Source organism: Pleuronectes platessa, chromosome 7 (assembly GCF_947347685.1).
Source record: "Pleuronectes platessa chromosome 7, fPlePla1.1, whole genome shotgun sequence".
NCBI lineage: Eukaryota > Metazoa > Chordata > Actinopteri > Pleuronectiformes > Pleuronectidae > Pleuronectes > Pleuronectes platessa.
Genome location: NC_070632.1, coordinates 735,526 through 754,134, shown reverse-complemented (window position 1 = coordinate 754,134; position 18,609 = coordinate 735,526). Strand labels below are relative to the sequence as shown.

Here is an 18,609-nt window from a genome sequence, read left to right as displayed (position 1 = left end):
GTTCCTGTAAAACCTCACAAATATACCTGCCTCCACTTTAATGGGCTGTTTGTCACTTAATTACTAATTTCCCGCTCTTCCCATAATGCCTTTCAACAGACCCTGGATCTGTATCACTCAGCAGTGACGGGAAGAAGAGGAGATTCTTCTTCATTAGTTTCTGTGTTTGAGGGAAAAACATCTTGGATCTGACGTCCTGGAGGACACACAGACACACACACACACACACACACACACACACACACAGCTCGCAGCGTGGAGGCCGGCTCCATCAACACGTATCACCGGAGGTTTGACCTCAGGTTTGACTGAGGTCCACAAAGGTCATCGGGTTTGACCTCTAACAGCGTCCTCCAAACACAGAAACATGGAGGTCGACCTCCTCGATGGTTTATTTATTGTCTCAATGAGACTCAGACGATGTAAATAAACGTGAGGCCCTGATGTTCCACACAAAATTGGTGGACAATTGGTTCCTGGTTCAAAAAGCAGGTCAAGGGTCAGAGGTCACAGGGGCCTGAGGTTTACTGGTATAAATCATGTTGCTGTGCCCGGAGATGGTGAACCTGAACCGAGCGGCAGTAGAGGATCATTCCCCCGTAGTGAGTCTGGATATCTACATCAGCCAAACACCTGAAACCTAAATGTCACCAGGCAGCCTGGAAAAACAACCCCCCCCCCCCCCCCTAAAACAACACGCACAAGTGATGGGCTTCCCAGAGGGAGGGGGGGAGTAACAGACCACAGCACATAGTTTCCAGATCCAGCTGAGCCTCGGGGGGGCAGGAGAACCCGATCGCGAGACAAACACAAATACTTTCCACTTATTTACCTGAAACTTCAAAGCCACAGAGATTTTGTACTCGTGAGGAATTCATCCCGGCTGAAAGGTTCCAGATCAGATGAAAGAGGGAATCTCACCTGCAGCCGCAGACAGACGCAGAGGACGACTCAGGAAGAGGTTCGAAGAGAGCAAAGTGTTTTATAGAATATATAAGTGACTGTTCCATGAATCAGTCCAACTTCACTGAGGCTGAGCAGATCAAAGACACTCTTCAATGAGACACTGAGTGAAGCCCACGTTACACTTTAATGTGTTTATCTTTCTCTAATGTGAGTTTTATAGAATCTGACTTCATCGTATCTCATATTTTATTGTATCTACTCTAACTTTCTCTCATCTTCCAGCAGCACATTCATAATAATATAATACAAATAGTAATGTAGTAAATGTATCTGCTGGTATTTCATGAGATGGACAAACTGCAGAGGAGCGTATGAGTCTGCATGAGAGACCAAGAGGACATAGGATCAGATCCACGTTATGAAATCCTGATCTACAGCAGAAAAGAACCATCAATCAAACGCTGCTGCTGCACAGACGTGTTTCTCTGATCACATCAGGGGAACGTGTCGTGAGTCACGGCTCTGACACGTCAACCTTCCCTCAGAACGTTCCACAATCCTTCAGCTCTCTTCACCAGAACATGAGACTCTGCTGGTGAAGACCACAGAGTCTCATGAATCCAGACGTTCAGCAGGTCCTTTCTTTTCAAGACAGAGAAACTATCTGTAGCTTCTGACATCATCTAAACGCACTCATAGAACCAACTGAGGCTGTCAGGGACGTTTCATTAGGACAGAAGAGAGGGTCATATATTATACAGCTCAGTCATCTCCATCGCCCCCTGGGGGCTGGCTGCAGCATGGGTCATACACCTCCTCCATGTTATCAGATGGGACATGGACCAAACTAAAACATCCATGAATATGTAAAATAAATGTTTGTCCCAGATGTTTCTGTCGTTTCAGGTCGTCCTCATCTCACTGATGTTTGTTCAAGTGTTTCTGATCAGTTTGGTTTGAATCAGTTATTTGATATAAAGAGAAGTTATGATTGACAGCTGGACCTTGCTACGGAGATCTGCTTCCAAATGACACAAGGACACTTCGGCAAGACTGGGGATCGAACTGCCGACCTTCTGGTTGGAGGAAGACCGATCTAGAATCTAGTTAGCTCGATAGCAAGATGCAGAATGTTTCAGTTGTTTTAACTAGTTAGCTAGCTAACTGTAGCTAGCATGATACTGTTACAAATAGAGAAGTAGTTATTTAAAACTAGTTAGTGAGCTGATGAATGATTGACACACGTCACAGTGTCATGAGAGGTTGTTAGATTCAATGCATCTGTTTCTATGGACGTTAATAAACCAGCAGGGACTGGTTTGTGTACAGATGACCTGACCCAAACAGACTGGTTCTGAGATGCTCACCACTGGCGTCCTCCGGCCTCATGCTGCTGGACTGTGTATCCAAACTGGGTTTCTTTAGAACCAGAGAAGATCTTGAAGTTCTTGGAGTCAAAGTTGAAACAGAGCTGAATATCTGAAACGGAGAGAAGACGGTTATTTCCACACTCCACATTCCCCACAGCACTTTGGTTCATTTCACATCTTTGTCCAGATTAACAGCCTCTGGATTTCCAGAATGGTACAAAGTCTCTCACTGAAGACTTGGACACAGAAAGCTGAAGGAAAATGGCCGACCTGCTAAAGTAAACTTCAGTTTGTCACTCAGAGATTTCCTGGACTCAAACTTTCCCTCCGAGCACATCTGGCCTGAGGTTCTTTTCCACTTCCCCACAGAAGAAGAATGAAGATATTAAACTCCTGATATTTAGTTCTTCCACTCGTATGTGAAGGAACAAATGTCATAAACATCTTCTGACGTCAAAGAATCCAGAAACATCCAAACCAACAAAGAGTCAAAATCCGGAACACACAACGAATGAAACCACAATAACTGATGTAATAAAGTCAGTAGAACCAGGGGGGCTGTGTGATATGACTTCAAATCAATATCACCATTTACTCTAACTTTCACCTTGATTACCCCCCCCCCTCCGTTTCTGTAGCCTCTAGTTTTCAGTGAGACTGTTTGTCAGGGGCTCAGTGGACAGGAGGAGGGACGGGGGCCTGGACACCCGACAAAAACTGAGATAATAAAAGTGACGTCACTCCAAAATTTACAACTTTATTTTCCACGACAGGAAAGTGGAAAGGGAAGAAATGACTCATGTCTTCAACAGAAGCAGGTTGAGTTTAATATGCGTCTTTCAAATGAACGAGGACAAGAATGATCGATCACAGCTGAGGAGGGTCCAGGACATTCTTCCTCTATCGGATCATCACTGTGTGTGTGCTACTCAAAGCCTGGAGCTAAAAACCAGACTTTGATAGAAGGAGTGAGTTCTTCACTTTTCCTTCCTCATGGTTTTGTGCTCAGAGATCCAGTGACCTTCCAAATATTCAGCTCAGGCCAGGTTCCAGACACAGTGTGAGCAGCTGAGGAGAGTTTATATAACACAGAAACATATAAATCTCTGAGATTATAATCTGTTGCATGTGTTCAGGAGGTGGATCTGAACTCAGCTGTTATTTTACACATTGTTTGTGTTGTTTCTAGATCATCAGAAGTGTGAGGATCCCACTGCAGAGGAATAGAGGCTTCTCTCATTTCAGAGATGATGAATTCACACTCAGCAGCGTATGAAGTGACAAAGTTTCCATATCTGCACGTGAATGAATCTTACAATACTTATGATCTCTGATAGAAAGAGTTTTAATCCTGGGACCAGGTCGACCAGAGATGAATTGTGACCTTGAGACATTTGATCCAGAGCAGAAGCAGAAAAAGGTCAAAGGTCAAAGAGTATTCATATGATTATTTGAGAGTGAAGGAACTGAACATCCCATAATCCATTGTGAATGATCCTTTCCATCGACTTCCAGCTGCTTCCTTTTGAATTCAACCTTGTTGATATAGTGTTGTAATGTCATGTAGTTTGTATTTTGTATGTTATTATATAGTGTTTCATAAAGTGAAGTAGAAGTGTAATGTTGTGTTATCAGCCACATGGTCCTGATGACGTCACAGGGAGCTGTCAGTCAGACAGAGCCACTGAGGATTGTGGGTAGTGTAGTACTTTTCCTACAACAGGTCATTCAGACTTGTGTCTTCTACATTAGAATACAACATCGTTTCACAGTCCGTGGTCACAGTGGTCAGTCGACTTGGATGGTTCAAATATTATGGCTGATAATCAAAACCTCTTTTTAGAAAATGAATGAGATTTTACTTCAGGAACCAAACTGTGGAGATCTATTTAAATCTTTATTGATCTCATCTCATCTCATGATTTTAGCATCAAACCAAAGGTTGTCCAGCCTCAGTCAGTACCGCCCTCCCGCTGTCTGACCTTTGACCCCACCATGATCTTTGACCTCAGGGTTGTGTCCTGTGAGCTGAAGTTTTTCCTCTGAGCTCCGGTTTGTCTCCTCCAGTTGTGAGAATGAGCTGTTTGGGTTTGTTTGCTCGTGATGAGTTCAAATATAAGACACGAGAAGAGAGATTAATAATGGAACCTTCTCCTCTGACTGAAAGTCGTGTGTTTCCTCCCAGCGCAGAGGAATTCACTCGTGTCTGATCCGAGCCAAAGACCGACTCGATTTATCGGAGCAGTTGGCGAAAGACAAAATGAGACTTGGCAGAGAAGAGATGAAAGATCCATATCCAAGTCTGACAGTCGCTGGACGCTCTGTGCAGATGATCCACATTTCAAACACGTTCTACAGCCAAGCAGGTTGTGGGTTCTTCTACATGTATGTGTTCATACCAAGGTGATTATTGGAGATATTTTCATAAACGTAAACAGGTTGTATCCGGCTGCAGCTACTGTGGCACACAGGGAATATTTCTGTTTCAAGAGAAACTAAGTCTGTGCTGTTTTTGCAAAATCTCCAGTTTTCAAATCAGATGCAGCCGCAGGAAAGAATCCGGTCAAAGATGGGATTGATTTGGTGAACGAGCTCTTGTGAAGCAGCCAAACGGCGTCCGTGTCAGGTCCTGGATCAGGTGGGCCGACGGCTGGGCTGGCTCGGCTTCACTGCAGCCTGATGCAGGAAGTGACACAGCCAGAGAACTCCCCCCCCCCCCCCCCCCACTCCACACACGTAGACACGTAGATTCAATTCTGAAGATTTCTTAAACCCTTTGTCCACAATCTTAACTTCAGCATGGACATCAGCCAGGCTCCATTTATTGTAAAGATTCACGCTCAGTTGTTTATCAGAGTCTCACGAGTGCTGTGGTGTAAATATCTAGTGACAGAGGACGCATTGAATTCCAACTTGTTTCAGTGACGTAAAAGTTTATTAAAGCTAATTTATGATTCCACTGATCAATGATAGACGTACACAGTGTTACTCCACTGGATGAAAGGATCAAGGAGTCGGTTCATTTCTTCAGTTATATAAAAGTTTTTACTTCAGACAAGTTTTACAGAATGTTCTGTCCCTGAGGCCGAGCTGCTGCTTCATTACAAATAACATCAAACCCCCACGCGTGTGTGTGGTTACTGGGAAGTGCTGCTGGGACCAGACGTCTGCAGCAGGACGGCAGAGGGACATGTCTGTACGGTTTGTTTTGTAATAACGGAGAGTTAACGTAGAGAGTACACTGTGTCATGAAGTCTCCACTAATCCTTCTAAAGAGACTTTACTGGGACCAGCTCCTTCCAGATGTGTTTAACTCCACCTGTCAGGGACGTGAAGGAGGTTAAATCAGCTCAAAGAGTGTAAACCAGGACCGGACGGGGTGAGGGAGCGGGGGGGGGGGGGGGGGGGGGGGAGGGGTAACTGACACCTTCCTGTGTGGTGTTACTGACCACAAACTGACAAGCAACAACAACAACATGGTGACTGGTGAGAGGCTGTGTGGGTTTAACGATCGGCTTAAAAGCCACAACGTGCTGTAGAAACCATTTCACCCTCATCCCCTCGGAGCGGGAGCTCACCGCCCGGCAGGCCCAACCTCCAGCCCTCACACCAAACTCCACCCAGACTCAATTCAGAGGCCGGCGGGATCACAACACTCCAGCCTCCATGTACAGACACACAGTCCACTGGGAGGGAAACAGGAAACTGATCTGAGATCGTCCACTGGGAGGAGGGAGGTGTCGGTCGGTTCATCAGTTCACCAAGAAACAATCCACCAAACATTTCATTCCAAAGATTCCGAGTGCTGACCCCTGGTGACCTTTACCTCACGGTCCTCAGGTCTTTGTCAAACTGTGAGATCAGATTCACACCTGGAGAGAATATGGAAGTGATGAACTCACAGATTGTGAGTGTGTTCACTCCTGCTCCCCAGAGGATTCATCTTCTCCATGTTGGAATCATTGACCATGTTTCTACGTGTCAGAAGATCCACTTTCCTCTGAAACCTGGTTCTCATCCCGATGTTGAACCAACACTCAGCTCGAGCTCCACTTGGGCCGAACACTCGTCATCAGTGTCGTCATCAGCGATGAGAAGCATGTGACCAGGTTCTACTGCCCCCTGCTGCTCAAACAGAGATCACACTGACAGCTGCACTGAACCCTGTGGCCTGAACATCACTTGTGAACTTCCTCCTGTGAGACTCCGAAGCTTCTCTTCATCTCCTCCAGCTGCTTTCAGTCGAGCACTCACACGTCACCGCTCTGCAGGCGACACCGACTCCTCCAGCGTCGGGACAAAGACTCGGGTCGGAGTTCTGTAAACTCCTCCTACAAAGACTGGAAACTCCTCCTACAAAGACTGGAAACTCCTCCTACAAAGACTGGAAACTCCTCCTACAAACACTGTAAACTCCTCCTACAAAGACTGGAAACTCCTCCTACAACGACTGGAAACTCCTCCTACAAAGAATGTAAACTCCTCCTACAAAGACTGGAAACTCCTCCTACAAAGACTGTAAACTCCTCCTACAAAGACTGTAAACTCCTCCTAAAAAGACTGTAAACTCCTCCTACAAAGACTGTAAACTCCTCCTACAAAGAATGTAAACTCCTCCTACAAAGACTGTAAACTCCTCCTACAAAGAATGTAAACTCCTCCTACAAAGAATGTAAACTCCTCCTACAAACACTGTAAACTCCTCCTACAAACACTGTAAACTCCTCCTACAAAGAATGTAAACTCCTCCTACAAAGACTGTAAACTCCTCCTACAAAGAATGTAAACTCCTCCTACAAAGACTGGAAACTCCTCCTACAAAGACTGGAAACTCCTCCCACAAAGACTGGAAACTCCTCCTACAAAGACTGGAAACTCCTCCTACAAAGACTGGAAACTCCTCCTACAAAGACTGGAATCCTGAGGTTTGCTTTGAACAGAGCCACATGTCAGAGGTCAGACTCATCACTGTCTGCAAACCAAGGCTTGTTAGTGAAGCTGTCAACTCAACACAATCCAACCTGTCAATCAATCTGATCACATATCAGTTTGACCCATAGATCTCAACAAAGTGCAGCCTCCTCTTAACCCTCCACCTGAGAGAGGGAGTGTAACAGAGCACATCAACAAAACAACAATATTCACAACATTTGAAAAGAGTCCAACATAACTGAGGAGTTTGTGTGTTTAAAGCTGTGTTGTATTCTGCAGCCTGAGGTTCAAGAATCAATCTTCTCTGACAGAGATATCCACGACTCAGCACATTTTGATTTGGATCCCTGCAGGTCCATCAGGTGGAACCTCTGATTAACACACATTAAACTCACATGAAGAAGTGAGTCCATCAGGAGCAGCGTGCACCACCTGTGTGTCAGACATGAACACTCATCCTCTGCTCTGTCTCTCTGGTTGGATGGAGCTCACTCACCTGGCAGGAGGCTGCAGGTCCACAGCAGCAGGAGGACGTGATGATCCATGAGTCAGTGTGTGGAGAGGAGGCAGTGGAGCAGAGAGGGCGAGTGTGTTGTTGTTGTTGGAGGTTTGATTCTGAAACCTGCTGCTCAGATGTGTGAAGGAGTGAGAGAGAGAGAGAGAGAGAGCGAGAGAGAGAGAGGAGGAGCACGGCAAACACACCTCCTCCTGCCTCTCTCACACACACACACACACACACACACACACACACACACACTCAGCTTTTCACTTTACCTTCTCTTTGGAAAACAGGAGCTTTAATGTCTCAGTCGGTGCACAAACAGGAAATGCCTCCATTTGTGTCTGTGGCACTGAAGACCAGATGTGAACATCTGTCCATTAATCCTGAGGAGAAGGTTCCTGAGCAGTAACAGGTCTCCAGTCTATAAACACGTTGTGACGCAGTGTGGCTTCATTTTCTACTCTTACCAACATATATGAATGTAGATGATGTAAAAGAACAATCTATGGATCCATGAAGTTTCAGGAGCTGGTCCCTGATCAGCTCCTCAAATATTTACACTCAATCACGTCAGAGAGTTGTGTTACTTTTTGTGTAGAAGTTAGTTTCCCGTGTGTTGTGACGATTTGAGCTCCTTTTTGTGCCATTGGGGAAGTTTTCTATTTGCCTCTTGTAACATGTGTGTATGTTGTATGATGAGTGTGACTGAGGCTTCACTGTCACTTCACTTTATTACATCTATATTTCCTATTCCATTTATCGTCAGCTATGATCTGTTACACTTTAATAACTTAACATCACATTTCACGTTTAAAAGATGTTTTATCAAATGTTTTCTATTTAAAGAATGGAGGGAGACTTTTTGTCTTCACTTTTGAGAGCTGTCATGTCGTCCATCTTTATTTACAATGAATGATTTCCCCATGCCCCCAGTCTTTATGCTAAGCTAAGCTAGTTGTTTCCCCATGTGTCCAGTCTTTATGCTAAGCTAAGCTAGTTTTTTCTCCATGTGTCCAGTCTTTATGCTAAGCTAAGCTAGTTGTTTCCCCATGTGTCCAGTCTTTATGCTAAGCTAAGCTAGTTGTTTCCCCATGTGTCCAGTCTTTATGCTAAGCTAAGCTAGTTGTTTCCCCATGTGCCCACTCTTTATGCTAAGCTAGGCTAACCACCTGTTGGCTGTAGCTTCGTACTTTCTGCTCAGATGTGAGTGAGTCTGAACATCTGACGTTCAGATAGAAGTGTCATTAACACACACACACACACACACACACACACAGACACACACACACGGAAACACACACACACACAGACACACACACACAGAAACATACACACACACACACACACAGACACACAGTGGAAACTCAGAGTCAAAGAACTCAGTTAAAGTGAAACAGACGTAATCAACCTTTAAATTAACCTGAGGGAAGACTGGAGGACAGACTGGAGGACAGACTGGAAGACAGACTGGAGGACAGACTGGAGGAAGGACTGGAGGACAGACTGGAGAACAGACTGGAGGACAGACTGGAGGACGGACTGGAGGACAGACTGGAGGACGGACTGGAGGACGGACTGGAGGACAGACTGGAGGACGGACAGTCTGAACAGTTTCATTTCCTGTTCTACTGGATGATGGAAAATAATTGTGAACACAAATAACTTTCATTTCATTTAAAAAGCTTCAATAAAACTGTGTAGTGTCCAACGCCCTGTCTTCACTTTGCTTCTCATATTAAATGTCGTCTCCTGGTTTTCATCAAACTGTTAAAAACTCTTCACAGATAGACAATTCTTTAAATTATAAAGACTTAATGCTAGCTTAGCACACTTAGCTTGAAAAGTGACCCCAGGAAGCTGAGGTCACTATACAAATATAATTTTCCATTGTCCAGGATAACGTGATAAGTCTTTGAAATGGTTCTCCACCTCCACAACTCATTCCAACCTCCTTTGTTTCCTGCTTCTTCACCTGGACATGTTTGTAATGTTTAATATATTTGATGAATATTATACTAAACCTGCAAATGTGCAACAAATCCAGATGTTATCAACAAATCAATTGGAAAATCAACCAACAACTACAGCTGCTTCTCAAAATGTAATTATTCTATGTTTAATAAATCCACCATGACAATGTGAAAACAGTCCTTTGATCATTTCTGCAAACGTATTAAAACCAAAACTTTATTTTGTTAATCAAAGATTCATTTCTGTTTATATATTTGTAAATGATTAGAACTTTACTAAAAACAAAATGTATGATTTCTCTGATTGCAATGAATTAAAAAAAAGAGAATATGAATTAAACAAGAACATAATCATCAGATGAATCGATGCTGCAGCCCCTCAGTGAGACATGTAAGATCATCACTCAACAGAAAGGTCGTGGTGTGAAGCTCTGATATATATTTATATATGTTTAACTTTGTGTTGAACTAAATCAATTTGTGACGTGAATCCAGGAACTTTAAGATCATAAACAATCATATACACAGAATGTGGTTCTACACACATGGAGACACACTGAGGGACAAAGGTGGACAATAATAAAGACAAACTTAAACACACTGTATGTGACTCTTTATAGAGGGGTTATATAATCTGCTTGTGTTGTCATTTCAATAAACACATTCTTCATGTGAATAAACACAATCGGGGCAGGAAGGTTGCTGGTTTGAATCCGGTTCAGATGGGGTCTTCCTGTGTGGAGTCTGCATGTTCTCCCCGTGTTTTCTCCAGGTGCTCCGGCTTCATCTCACAAACACATGCAGATTAGGGGTTGTGTAGATTGGAGACTACACACAAGCTGCTGCTTCTTCAGCCTCTGGATCCTCAGGACACAGCTCAGCCTCCGTCCACACACACTGTCCTCTTCACACTGTCCTCTTCACACTGTCCTCTTCACACTGTCCTCTTCACACTGTCCTCTTCACACTGTCCTCTTCACACTCAGCTCCACAAAGACCTCCCCCACCTGTTGAGAGAAGAAGACATCAGTGTCACAGAGACTCACTTCATCAGCTGTGAGTCAGTGATGCAGCTCATCCAGTAGAAAGAGCAGCAGGGACTTCAGTCCTGTTCAGAGGTGGAGCAGCTTCCTCTCTGCTTCATGTTCACGTGTTGGAATGAACACGCTAAGAGCTCAGTGTGTGTCCTCTGCATGTCAAAGTGCAGAGTGGACACCTGAGAGGTGGATTTACTGCTGTTACAGGTGAAGCCATGTTTCACTGTGTGTTGATGAACATCTGCTTCTGACAAACTGGGACCAGAGGAGACAGATGGACCTCAGCAGAGGTTCTGCTCTGTATAAAGAGCTCCTGGTTACCATGTGATGAGGAGAGGCTTCAGTCCCACTGATCTCAGAGCTGTGACAAAGATCCACCTGATCAGTTCTTCACTGATGAAGTGAGAGGACAAACTGTCTCAGATCAGATGAAGACGACACCGTCTCTGTCCCTCGTGTGAGGCTGTCAGCTGTGGTCCAGCTTGTGTAAGTTACAGCGCCCCCTGGTGGCATCTGGTCAAAATATATTACGTGACCACGACATAATAACGTGTGAACGAGATAAATAACTCGAGGCCACGAGATCTGAATCTGACGAGTGGAAGACAAGAAGACACACATTGTCTCACTGTCTCTGAGGACACACACTGTGTCTGAGGACACACACTGTCTCACTGTCTCTGAGGACACACACATGGACCTGTCTCCAGGAAGCTGAGGTCATCTGGTGTTTTGGGGACAGGATGAGTCTGGAGACATTGAGATGTTCTGGGTGAGTTAGAGATCAACTGAACCAACCAGACGTTGATTTAAACTTCCCTTATCCGTCCCTTTAAGGAGAGTGTGCACCACACAACAGTGTAGAGTCACTGTGGTCAGTGGGCGGAGCTTCTATACGGGTTGATCTCCAACTTAACCTGGAGCAGGTTAGCTGTCATCAGAAGTTACCATGGTGATTGACCTGGTTAAGAAGTGGACGAGCTTCGTAGAACTGAAAAAACTAAACCTGAAGTTAACCTGATAACCACAAATCCTGCTTGGTAGCACAGACCCTGGATCTGTGATACTGACTTTGTTTAGTAACATACTGATGAAAGCAGCGTGGACTGACTCCAACCATCTACTGACCTCAGAGTCTCCAGTCGACAGGTTGGACTCTGCTGTAGATCAAGAAGCTCCTTCACTCCTGAGTCCTGCAGGTTGTCGTTGTCACTCAGATTCAGTTCTCTCAGATGAGAGGGGTTTGACCTCAGAGCTGAAGCCAGAGAAGAACAGCTGATCTCTGACAGACTGCAGCGATTCAACCTGGATAAAGAAATATGAATATTAGAATGTGTCCTCCTGTTGTTGTGGATCGTCTTCATGTCAACACAGACTCTCAACATGCTGCTGACCTCAGTCCAGTCTGTGACCTGAAGATAAATATCAGATCAGACATGTTGGACCATTTTTTCATTCATCAGCTTCTTCTCTGTGTGTTGGTCACTGAGCAGGTTTGTGTAATTAAACACTGTTTAAAGTAGGGATGGCTCCTGATGTCACTTCCTGTTTGTTTCTATACTTATCAACTGTCCAACGTGTTTCAATAAGAATGTGTCTTATTTTGAAAACCTGAGGAGGACGAGTGCTCGGCCTCAGTCCACATGTTATTTACTGACACTTTCTTAGTGATCAGGAGCAGGTGAGTGCAGGTGAATGGAGTTGATGAGGTGGACGTGACTGACAGGCTGGGTGAGTGACAGATGACTGAGGGACAGTGAGCAGAGCAGAACTGAGACAATTTAAATAAATAATGACCCAATAAGAAAGAAAGTTTGAAAAGTGAAGAAGGATTTAAGGACCTCAGAGTCTCCAGTCGACAGTTTGGACTCTCCAGTCCAGAACACAGCAGCTTCACTCCTGAATCCTGCAGGTTGTTGAAGCTCAGATCCAGTTCTCTCAGATGTGAGGGGTCTGACTTCAGAGCTGAGGCCACGACTTCACAGTGAGTCTCTGAGAGTTCACAATACCAGAGTCTGTAATTAAAGAAAATATCAAATCTGTGAGAATTAAATCAGAAAACACAACATTCATACAAAACGTGATCATGTGACCCTCACCCTGGTAAATCCCCTCTTTGTTAAAAACTCCTCAAGAGAATCCTTTCAGATTTGGTTCAAGCGTTCATTCAGACTAACAGAGGAACTCATTAGATTCAGGAGGTCAAAGGTCAAAGGTCAAGGCCACAGAACATGTTCATGGCCTCTTGAACATGATATCTCAAGTCTGTCTTCAGGGGATTTCTTCACATTTTGACTCAAAGACAAACTGATTAGATTTCAGTGGTCAAAGGTCAAAGGTCACAGTTACCTCATATTATTGTGAAGTCAACATGTCAGGAACCTGGAGGGACGGACACTGCACTGGTTGGTGGTGGAGGACAATAAAGAAAGAAGAATAAACTATATTTCCTGCTTCTTCAGTTTCAAGGAACCGTCAGTGATTCTCATCCAAACACTGATTCAGTGATTGTGTGCTAGTTGTTTGATCATATATTATATTACATTACATTTCATTTAGCTGATGCTTTTATCCAAAGCGACTCACAATAAGTGCATTCAACCCCGAGGGTACAGACCAAGGACAACAAGAATCAATAAAGTACTTTTTCTTTAAAATACAGCAAAACTACAAAGTGCTATAAGTAAGTGCCATTTAAGTGCTACTAAAGCGTTAGTTTCAAAAAGTTGTTAGTATATATATATATATATATATTATAATGTGTATATATATATATATATATATACACACATTTAGATTTCCGCCATTTCCTTTCTGATGCTCACATAGTGGCTCTGTCGGCACCGAGTCAGACAACCACGGAGCTGGGGAGGACTTGCGGACCTGTCGTGACGTGAGAGGACAGAGAGAGTCAAGAGAGGAGGACAGAGCAGAAAGGAGAATGTCTGTGGCAGAGTTAGGATGCATGAGTGAGAAAGAGTCAGTGGAAGGGAGGGCTGATAAAACAGAGGAGGCTAGAGGAAAGGAGAGAGGGAACGAATGTTGCGATGGACAGGCACCGACTCTGTGGATGTGGTAGGGTTGTCGGTTTGAGATAGTGGGAGAGAGTAAGAGATGAAGAAGTGGTCGGAGACATGAAGTGGGGTTACAGTGAGGTTAGATGTTGAGCAGTTTCTGGTGAAAATATAGTCCAGGTGGTTACCGGCTTTGTGAGTAGGAGGGGAAGGACTGAGTGAGAGAGCAAAAGAAGACAGTAAACGTAAAAGATCAGATGACTTGTCTGTCTGGATGTTAAAGTCACCCAGAAGGATAAGTTCAGGGCCATTTTCTTTCTTTCTTTTTTTTTTATTCAAGGTAGAGTCGGAAGAGGTGTGTTTTTAGTCTTCGGTGGAAAATGTGTAAACTTTCTGATGTCCGGCTGTCGATGGGGAGCTCATTCCACTGTTTAGGAACCAGGACAGAAAACAGTCCTGATGGTGATGAGTGTTTAACAGTGAGGAGCAACGAGCCGATTGGCCGAAGCAGAGCGGAGTGAACGAGCTGGGGTGTAACGTGGGACCAGGTCCTGGATGTAGACTGGACCTGATCTGTTCACAGCATGGTACCAAGTACTAGTGTTTTGAACCGAATGCGAGCAGCCACTGGGAACCAGTGAAGGGAGCAGAGGAGAGGAGTAGTGGGAGTGAATTTCGGTTAAAAACCAGTCGAGCTGCTGGTTTCTGGATGAGCTGCAAAGGTCGGATGGCAGTAGCAGGTAGACCTGCCAGGAGGGAGTTGCAGTAGTCTAGGCGTGAGATGACCAGAACCTGGATCAGAACCTGCATCTGGACCAGAACCTGGACCAGAGCCTGGGCAAGAACCTGCACCGCCTTCTGAGTGAGAAGGGGGCGTATTCTCCTGATGTTGTACCGCATGAATCTACAGGACCGTGTTGTTGCAGTAATGTTGGCAGTGAGGGAGAGTTGACTATCGAGTGTCACACCCAGGTTCCTAGCAGTCTTGTCAATGTTAATCCTTAGGTGGTGAGCAGACATCCACTGAGAGACGTCAGTCAGACAGAGACTTGTGCTGCTACCTGTGTTTCAGATCAGGGAAAAGATTAAGATGCATTTATTTGTCCCAAACACAGACACACTTATGCAGGTAGGGAAATGTAACCTCTGCTTTTGACCCATCTGGTGCAGGACACACAGAGCAGTGAGCAGCCATGTACGGCGCACAGGGAAGAGATGTTGGGGGAGTAAGGTGCCTTGCTCAGGGGCACTAGACAGGGTAGGGAGAATCCTCTTGGATTTTTGGACAGATCAATCCAGGTTTGTCTTTTTGTTGTCTCTCCGTGGAGTCGAACCAGAGACGAACCAGAGACCTTTACTGCCCATAGTCTAAGTTTCTGCCACTAGTCCACCGCCTCTCTTAGACAGGATTAGTTGGGTGTCATCAGCATAGCTATGGTAGGAAAAGCCATATGAGTGAATGACAGAGCCGAGAGAGTTGGTGTACAAAGACAAGAGGAGAGGACCCAGGACAGAACCTTGAGGGACCCCGGTAGTGAGAGGACAAGGTTCAGACACAGATCCTCTCCAAGTTACCCTGTCAGTGCATTCATTGAGGTAGGAAGAGAGCAGGGAGAGAGCAGAGCCTGAGACACCGAGGTCCTGAAGGGAGGAAATAAGGATCTGGTGGTTCACTGTGTTGAATGCAGCAGAGAGGTCTAGAAGGACGAGGACAGAGGAGAGAGAGGCTGCTCTAGCAGTGTGAAGCTGCTGAGAGACAGCAAGGAGGACAGTCCCAGTTGAGTTGCCTTGAAACCAGACTGGTGAGGGTCAAGAAGATTATTGTGGTTTAGATAGGAGGAGAGTTGATTAAAGATAGCGCGCTCAAGAGTTTTGGAAACAAAGGGAAGGAGAGAGACAGGTCTGTAGTTAGTTACTTCAGATGGGTGGAGGGGGGGGTTCTTCAGGAGAGGATTTACTCTTGCCTCCTTCAGAGAATTAGGGAAACAGCCAGTTGACAGGGAAGTGTTGATAAGATGGGTAAGAAAAGGAAGAAGGTCAGGAGCAATAGACTGGAGAATGTGAGAAGGGATGGGGTCAAGGGGTCAGGTGGTCGGGGGGGCGGAGGTTACCAAGGTCAGAACTTGATTGGGAGACAGGGGGGTGAGAGAGGAGAGCGAAGGGGATGAAGATGAAGTTGATGGAAGTGTGGTTATAGAAGGAGGATCAGAAAATGAAGAGCGTATGTCATCTATCTTTTTTGTAAAGTAGTTGACAAAGTGGCTTGGTAGAAGAGAGGAAGGAGGAGGGGGACTGGGGGGGGGGTCGAGGAGGTTGGAAAAGATGGAGAAGAGTTTTTTGGGGTTTGAAAATGAGGATTGAATTGTAGTTTGGTAAAAAGTGCTTTTGGCTCTGAGGACACACACTGTCTCACTGACTCTGAGGACACACACTGACTCACCATCTCTGAGGACACACACTGTCTCACTAACTCTGAAGACACACACTGACTCACTTTCTCTGAGGACACACAATGACTCTGTGGACCAGACCGTCTCACTGTCTCCGAGGACACACACTGTCTCACTGACTCTGAGGACACACACTGTCTCAATGTCTTTGAGGACAAACACTAACTCTGAGGACACACACTGTCTCACTGACTCTGAGGACACACACTGTCTCAATGTCTTTGAGGAAAAACACTAACTCTGAGGACACACACTGTCTCACTGACTCTGAGGACACACACTGTCTCACTGTCTCTGAGGACACACACTGTCTAACTGACTCTGAGGACACACACTGTCTAACTGACTCTGAGGACACACACTGACTCTGAGGACCGGACCGTCTCACTGACTCTGAGGACACACACTGACTCACTGACTGAGGATGCACACTGTCTCACTGTCTCTGAGGGCACACACTGACTCTGAGGACACACACTGACTCTGAGGACACACACTGACTCTGAGGACACACACTGACTCTGAGGACACACACTGACTCTGAGGACACACACTGACTCACTGTCTCTGAGGACACACACTGACTCACTGTCTCTGAGGACACACACTGTCTCACTGTCTCTGAGGACACACACATGGACCTGTCTCCAGGAAGCTGAGGTCATCTGGTGTTTTGGGGACAGGATGAGTCTGGAGACATTGAGATGTTCTGGGTGAGTTAGAGATCAACTGAACCAACCAGACGTTGATTTAAACTTCCCTTATGCGTCCCCTTAAGGAGAGTGTGCACCACACAACAGTGTAGAGTCACTGTGGTCAGTGGGCGGAGCTTCTATACGGGTTGATCTCCAACTTAACCTGGAGCAGGTTAGCTGTCATCAGAAGTTACCATGGTGATTGACCTGGTTAAGAAGTGGACGAGCTTCGTAGAACTGAAAAAACTAAACCTGAAGTTAACCTGATAACCACAAATCCTGCTTGGTAGCACAGACCCTGGATCTGTGATACTGACTGTGTTTAGTAACATACTGATGAAAGCAGCGTGGACTGACTCCAACCATCTACTGACCTCAGAGTCTCCAGTCGACAGGTTGGACTCTGCTGTAGATCTAGAAGCTCCTTCACTCCTGAGTCCTGCAGGAAGTTGTAGCTCAGATCCAGTTCTCTCAGATGAGAGGGGTTTGACCTCAGAGCTGAAGCCAGAGAAGAACAGCTGATCTCTGACAGTCTGCAGTCCATCAACCTGGATAAAGAAATATGAATATTAGAATGTGTCCTCCTGTTGTTGTGGATCGTCTTCATGTCAACACAGACTCTCAACATGCTGCTGACCTCAGTCCAGTCTGTGACCTGAAGATAAATATCAGATCAGACATGTTGGACCATTGTTTCATTCATCAGCTTCTTCTCTGTGTGTTGGTCACTGAGCAGGTTTGTGTAATTAAACACTGTTTAAAGTAGGGATGGCTCCTGATGTCACTTCCTGTTTGTTTCTATACTTATCAACTGTCCAACGTGTTTCAATAAGAATGTGTCTTATTGTTATCCTGTTAATGACTTGGCTCTTCAAATACAGGACAATGCTCTGCCGTTCTGGATGTCTAGAAATGGCTTTAGATATCTGGGCATTAACATTACAAGGGACAAGCAGAAGCTTTACCAGGAAAACTTCTGTCTGCTATTTGAGAAAGTCAAATCAGACTTGAAGAAATGGAAAACACTTCACCTATCTTTAGCAGGAAAAGTGAACTGTATAAAAATGAATGTACTCCCCAAATTTGTATCTGTTTCAGTGTATTCCACTTTATCTCCCTAAATCTTTCTTCAAATCTATTAATAAGGTCTTCACTTCATTTATATGGGAGGGGAAGAAACCTAGAATACGGCTGGAACTGTTACAGAGGCCTAAAATGCAGGGTGGCCTGGCTCTCCCAAATCTTTGTCATTATTATTGGGCCTCAAATGTTCAAAAAATCATGCACTGGCTCCACACTCCTGATACGGACTGGTGCCATTTCGAAGCTGCATCTTGCACTTCAACCTCTCTCAGAGCCCTGGTCACCTCCAGCCTTCCCATCTCTACTTCTCAATACACCAACAATCCAGTCGTCATAAATACCCTCAAAATATGGTTTCAACTTAGACATAGCTTCGGGTTTAATAATCTTCTCCATATAAGTCCCATACACAATAATCATCTTTTCCTTCCAGCTAGATTAGACACTCCGAATTTACTCTATGGCAAAGACAAGGCATTTACAAATTTAAAGATATGTATATAAACAGTATTTTTGCTAGCTTTGATGACTTATTGTTACGGTTTGGTGGAGGAGAAGGACCCAGGATGCAGAGGTTGTTAACAAAAAGGTCTTTAACAAGACAAAAACAAAACAGGTACGTTCTGGCGACAAAGCGCACGGAGAACAAG

At 45.0% G+C, this 18,609-nt stretch overlaps 2 protein-coding genes across 14 annotated transcripts in view; both read right to left on the bottom strand.

The window, feature by feature from the left end:
- The window catches only part of LOC128444990 (integrin alpha-11), a 28,745-nt gene extending 20,797 nt beyond the window's left edge, over positions 1–7,948 (bottom strand). The window contains exons 1-2 of the mRNA XM_053427725.1: positions 7,705–7,948; positions 2,274–2,385 (exon numbers count right to left, since the gene is read on the bottom strand). Coding sequence (XP_053283700.1) covers positions 2,274–2,385; positions 7,705–7,753 — 161 coding nt within the window. The 5' untranslated portion in view covers positions 7,754–7,948. The remainder of the gene's footprint in view (positions 1–2,273; positions 2,386–7,704) is intronic.
- A 1,853-nt stretch (positions 7,949–9,801) lies between these two features.
- Positions 9,802–18,609, bottom strand: part of LOC128443852 (NACHT, LRR and PYD domains-containing protein 12) — a 62,479-nt gene continuing 53,671 nt past the window's right edge. For 10 of the 13 annotated variants that reach the window (XM_053426027.1, XM_053426032.1, XM_053426033.1 and 7 more), the window contains 4 exons: positions 17,251–17,424; positions 12,559–12,732; positions 11,846–12,022; positions 9,802–10,687 (listed from right to left, as the gene is read on the bottom strand). In XM_053426027.1, the coding sequence (XP_053282002.1) occupies positions 10,663–10,687; positions 11,846–12,022; positions 12,559–12,732; positions 17,251–17,424 (550 nt within the window). In that variant the 3' untranslated portion in view covers positions 9,802–10,662. The remainder of the gene's footprint in view (positions 10,688–11,845; positions 12,023–12,558; positions 12,733–17,250; positions 17,425–18,609) is intronic. The other 3 variants (XM_053426030.1, XM_053426035.1, XM_053426034.1) reach the window with 3 other exon arrangements.